At 42.8% G+C, this 6,000-nt stretch overlaps 1 protein-coding gene across 1 annotated transcript in view; it reads right to left on the reverse strand.

The window, feature by feature from the left end:
- LOC143297533 (DNA repair protein complementing XP-A cells homolog) overlaps positions 1–4,268 on the reverse strand; it is a 51,997-nt gene extending 47,729 nt beyond the window's left edge. The window contains exon 1 of the mRNA XM_076609946.1: positions 3,854–4,268. Coding sequence (XP_076466061.1) covers positions 3,854–3,875 — 22 coding nt within the window. The 5' untranslated portion in view covers positions 3,876–4,268. The remainder of the gene's footprint in view (positions 1–3,853) is intronic.
- Positions 4,269–6,000: the final 1,732 nt, after the last annotated feature.

Below are 6,000 nucleotides of genomic sequence, written 5' to 3' on the forward strand. Positions count from 1 at the left end.
TATCTTTCTTGTCTGTCAGGAGGGTGGTCTGGTCCAAGGCTCGGACAGGGGTTGATCCTGTGACTCTCGGCCCATACACAGCTCGGAAACTATCATGGAAGGTCTTCATGTCATGAGCATCAGCTGCGGACTGAAGCTCTTCGGACTCTCCCACCAGGTGTTCTTCATCTCAGGCAGCCTCTTCTGTACGAGTTGCTTGGTTTGCAAGTACTGGTTCTTCTTTCCTTGGCAGTCTTTATTGGAAATGTGATCCTGATGCTGTACATGCAGTGTGTTCAGGAGCTTCCAGAGTCGTTCTCGTCAAACCAGTATTTGTGGCTTCTCTGTACAAAGCTGCTGCTGTGTACACAGCATCTCTAAAGGTGCTCCATACTTCTTCAACATCGGTTGATGCAGGAATTTCTTGGAGAGCTGCTTGGATTTGCTGCTGCAGCACGTCCATGGTGATAGGGAGGCGGTGGATGGTCAGCTTCCTAGGGCGTTTCTGCCTGGCTGGTTGGAGCTTGCGTGCAAGTCTGATGTTCATCTTGCTGCGTACCAGGTGATGGTCTGACCAACAGATTGCTCCTCTCATGCAACGTGTAATGGAAACATCACCTCTGTCCCTCTGCCAGACAATCACATAGTCCAGCATGTGCCATTGCTTGGAGTGGGGGTGCATCCATGTGTTCTTGTACTTGTCCACTTGTTGGAAGAGGGTGTTGGTGATGGTCAGTCCATGCTGCATGCAGAGCGAGAGCAAAAGCAGTCCGTTGAGTTGCACTTGCCAGTGCCATGCTGTCCAAGGACTTTTGGCCATGAGGAGAAGTCCACGCCGACGCGGGCATTGAAATCCCCAAGGATGATCAGCCTGTCCTTTCTGTCTACCACTGAAATGGTGTGGCTGAGCTCCTCGTAGAAAGCTTCTTTGATGTCATCAGGGTTGGTCATCGCCGGGGCATAGCAACTGATGACTGTGGAGAAGCGATCCTCGGACAGCTTCAGAAACAGGGTCATCAGCCTATCGTTTATCCCACGTGGAAGGTTGTCAAGCTGTCATGCAAGTTAGGTTTGTATGGCAAAGCCTACGCCTGAGATTCTTGGGGTGCCATCTGGTTTCCCACTGCAATAGAAGGTGTAGTCCCCTTCAACTTCCTCCAGCTGAGTTTCACCTGCAAACCTGGTTTCGCTCAGGGCTGTTATGTCCACCTGGTAGCAATCAAGAATTCTAGGAATGAGCGCTGTGCACCTTTCTGGTCTGTTGTCTCTGTCTAAAAGGGTGCAAACATTCCAGGCACCCAGAGTCAGGGCATGACACCTGGTTCTTTTCTTCTGCTGTTTTCGACCACTAGTGTTGGATGTCCAAGTAGGTGCGGTTTCCTACTAGGTACTAAGTGAGGCAGGCTTTGTTTAGGCATCCTTTTATCTCCCCTACCCCATGTGGGGAGTGCACTGCTGTCCCTAAAAAGGGCTGCTCTGACGCTGTGGAAGGATATGGGCACCGCATCTGCCCCAGTCTACGGCAGACGACCATCACCCCACAGCCGCCTGCGTGCAGTCGTGACATGGAACTGCCAGCAGCATCCTCTGCCTGTCCCCGTTACCACTTTTCCATCGCCGCAGGGCTTGGGAAAGCTGGGTGTTGAAGGGCTAGCTCATCGTTCCGACATTAGCCTGGTTGTCTGACCAGCACAGGTAACTTATTTTTAGTGAAGAGGAGTTGTGCAGTCCCTTCCCCACTCTCTTGCCTACCGACGCTCAGAGTCCCACAGGTGCAGATACTGCCACGTGTAGAACAGCCTCAGCAGGTGCAGGTTTTTTCTTCGGAGTTCCGTCTCCTAGGAGGACTTCCAGCCAAGGATAAGAGCTCCCCCTGCCCTTTCTGTCTACCACTGAAATGGTGCGGCTGAGCTCCTCATAGAAAGCTTCTTTGATGTCATCAGGGTTGGTCATCGCCGGGGCATAGCAACTGATGACTGTGGAGAAGCGATCCTCGGACAGCTTCAGACACAGGGTCATCAGCCTATCGTTTATCCCAGTTTTGTCTCCTAGGAGGACTTCCAGCCAAGGATAAGAGCTCCCTCTGCCCTTTGGTCATCCTCTTCCATCTTCACAGCCGTTGGGAAAGGTTTCCTCCTCTGCCTGGTCCGTTGTTGGGAGACTTCACATGTGGCAGGTAGTGCTGGGTTACATGGTACCAGTAGCAAGGGCTATGCCCCTGACCTGACCTCTGGTAATAATTAATATATATTTAAAATCATGAAGTGAAAAAACACAACTAAATACCTTTCCATCATTAAAAAATGATGACACAAACACATAAAAAAGACGAAGCTAGGGTAGTTGGAGGATGTAAAACCTTCATACTCATAGCCAGCAATTACTGGAAATCATATGAATTTTCACTGACGGAGGGAGCCATTTGTAAACCTGATATGAAGAAATGAACACAACTTTGTCCCCAACAGACTAATCAGATATATATCTTGGCAATGGTAGTGAACTATTCCCCATCGCAAGTGATCTGACTGACTGGAGACACCATCACAAATCCAAGGTGTTCTCAGTCTGACTTCCCTGCCTCCCCCCCTCCCAAACAACAACATATTCTTTGGTATCATACATCATGAAGTGAAAAACAGCTAAGTTCTATTTCATCATTAAAAAATGACATACAGTTTAAATTATTCTTCTGTCACGAGCTCTTCACTGCAAACATCAAAAAGAACCCAAGCTCTGTGATGGCTTTTATATCACACAAGAAGCAAATTTTAACAAGAAGTGAAGTGTAGAACTACTTAAAATGTATTTGACAATTCCTCTGACAACATCAAAAGCAAAATGTACATTTTGGGCATTAAATGGATGAAAACATACTTCAGATGATTAATGAGCCAAAAGCACCTGAAATACAGCTTTGTCATACAGAGAAAACATCAGTGGTTTTGCTCTGTTAAGTTTTTTTCAACAGGAATCAGAAAAGGAACTTCTTTGGTTCATTCAACTATAGGAAAACTGTAATTATAGAATGAAACCCCATACAATCTTTTGCACTTAACTACTTCTTACAACTAAGCCTACCATTACCACCATGATCTGTAAAGTTTATGGTTTTCGCCATTTGATCTGCTCAGTTCCAGATTATTGCCATCTGATCTGCTCAGTTCTAATTATTGTCCTATTTCATACAGTAATATTATAATGTTGGCATTACAATAACTATATTTAAAATGCTTATGGGGAAGTTATGCACAGTATATTTGGCATTTCATTTATTATGAGCAATTAGCACTGTTTATGTTCGATATTATATATAATAATAATACATATAGGTATATAATATGAAAATAATAGAGAGTGATACAGACATATATGCTAAAGTGCGACATTACCGACATATGTAATTGTTTTAACAGTGTCTACGGATCTAACACAACCTATTACATCAATGTCTTTGACACACTGATTGATAAAGGTTTTGTTTTCACTTCAGTTGTGCCAGTTTATGAATGTATGAATACGAGAGGAGCAAGAAAGACTTCTGGGTCCCAAATACTGAAAGAAGGATACGTTAGTCTTTTTGTCGGCTCGTGCATCTTTTAAAAACTCGTTTGTTTTGTTTGTACTATTGTAGTATTTTTTTTTAATCTTTGACAACGTACTGAAATTCAATGGATGACTAACACAGACCCGTGAAAATGCCTGACTCGATGAACTGATAATCTCTCTTGAAACTTTACCATGTCATTAGGTTTTTAGTTTGCTTCGAAAGGTTCAGCTCCAGGAATTTAGGATGCTAAACTGCGACATTACCGTTCATTTAGCATCCTAAATTCAGCTCCAGGAATTCAGGATGCAAAACACGTTGACTCACCTTTTCTGGACATGATGAACATCTAGTCCTTGTGAATTGTAATTTTATTTAGCTCGCGTTCTGCATGTTCCAAATATCGGTTCGTAGAATGATGTCCCTTGATCTTAATATCAAGAATAAACCGCTGGAGAGTTCCGCGGCCATCTTGGATTTAGCGCATGCGCATCAAATTTTTACTCGAAATCGCGAGCAATGCCAAATGGCGACGACGAAGGCAAAAGCAGCAAACATGTGTTGTCATCCATTTCTTCACTTGATAGCTTCCATTGCTACAACCAAACTCTGTACAACCAAACTCTGTATAATGAAGTGTCATCGTATACACAATAAAAGATAAATAAAGATGATAAAAATAAGCCTGCTGTTTCGCACGTTTTGCTTCTCTCGATCGCCTTTGTTGCTCGCAACTTTAGAGAACTAATCAACTTCGAAAGCACTGATTATATGACCCACATCTACAAGTCAAGCAAGCACGGAACCACTGAGCTTAATGGCACCACTATTGAGCTCGATGCACGGAACTCTCCAACGGTCTGTTCTTTGGTCGAGCTTTTCGACGTGTGACGTCACTTTTTTAGCGGTGTGTCGTCTCCGCGTTCTGAATTATCCGTGTTTATATTTCAACGCCTTGCTGAAGTATTGAATTTTACCGGGCTTGTTTGTTTGTTTCATTGGCAAAATTGACTTTGAGGAGTTGAACAGAAAACGGGAGATTGTGGACAGAAAAAGGGAGATATTCGATAGAAGGGAGATGTTCAGTGGACAGAAAACTATAGATGTAGGACAGAAAACGAGATCGAGATGTATAGAAATGGGAGATAGGCCGGGACAGAAAACCGGCGGTGCCAGTATAACAGCCGGGCCAGATCTTACTCTGTCCAGAGTTTACCCCCTTATGAACTGGCCTAGGCCAGAATGTGCCCCCGTATAAACTAGCCTGGGCAACACCCGTGGTTTGGCCTAGACCTCTGGGCCATTAAAAAAAAAAAAGAGAGAGAGAGAGAGAGGCAAGGCCTTCAAGACTCACTTGTGGCAAATTAAGTCCCCTAGCATTAATTACAGAGTAATTTCCCTTCTTTACTATCTGCACCAAAACGTTTGCAAAATAAATAAAACTTCCATGCTTAGCAAAAGAAGTTCCTGTTTGAACAAAAAATGATAATAATGTCTACTCTTGTTGTTGTGTCGGAATATCAGATCAAAGTGCCAAGTTTAGAGAATACAAAAAATATAAATATAACAGCAAATGCAGTTTGTATATAATTTGGCTTCATTTTTTATTTTTTTTGTGCCCATCCCAGAGGTGCAATATTGTTTTAAACAAGATGACTGGAAAGAACTGAATTTTTCCTATTTTTATGCCTAATTTGGTGCCAACTGACAAAGTATTTGCAGAGAAAATGTCAATGTTAAAGTTTACCACGGACACACAGACACACAAACACACACAGACAACCGAACACCGGGTTAAAACAGACTCACTTTGTTTACACAAGTGAGTAAAAAAAACACTGGTAAATACCCAGACAGGTAAAAAAATTATATATATATGTATATATATATATATATATATATATATATATGTGTGTGTGTGATATAAAAACACATGCCAAGTCTACTGTTGTTGATATATAATGATCTCTCACTCTCTCTATATATACACACACACACATATACATACACAGACATAGATGTGTGTGTGTGTGTGCGCGCGCGCGCGCCCTCACCCTCTCTCTGTAATGTAATACAGTATACAATATGAATAGTATGTTTGGAGTAATAAATATTTTGTTTTGTACTCACATGCAGCATAGATGTGACAGGAGTTTACCAGAGGACAACACACACTTGTGTGACAGGAGAGAGGGAAAGAGAGGGAGGGAGAGAGTAAGAGAGAAGAGAGAGGGAGACAGAGAAAGAGAGAGAGATGGAGAGAGAGAGAGAGAGAGAGAGAGAGAGAGAGCTAAACACACACAGAGAGATTATGTATGTATGTATGAATTCATACACAATGAAATGTATGTATGTATGTATGCATGAAATCATACACAATACAATACATGAGCTATAGTTTCTAATGTAATGTTTACCACGGACACACACACACACACACACACACACACACAACCGAACGCCGGGTTAAAACA

Source organism: Babylonia areolata, chromosome 22 (genome assembly GCF_041734735.1).
Source record: "Babylonia areolata isolate BAREFJ2019XMU chromosome 22, ASM4173473v1, whole genome shotgun sequence".
In the NCBI taxonomy this organism is placed as follows: domain Eukaryota; kingdom Metazoa; phylum Mollusca; class Gastropoda; order Neogastropoda; family Buccinidae; genus Babylonia; species Babylonia areolata.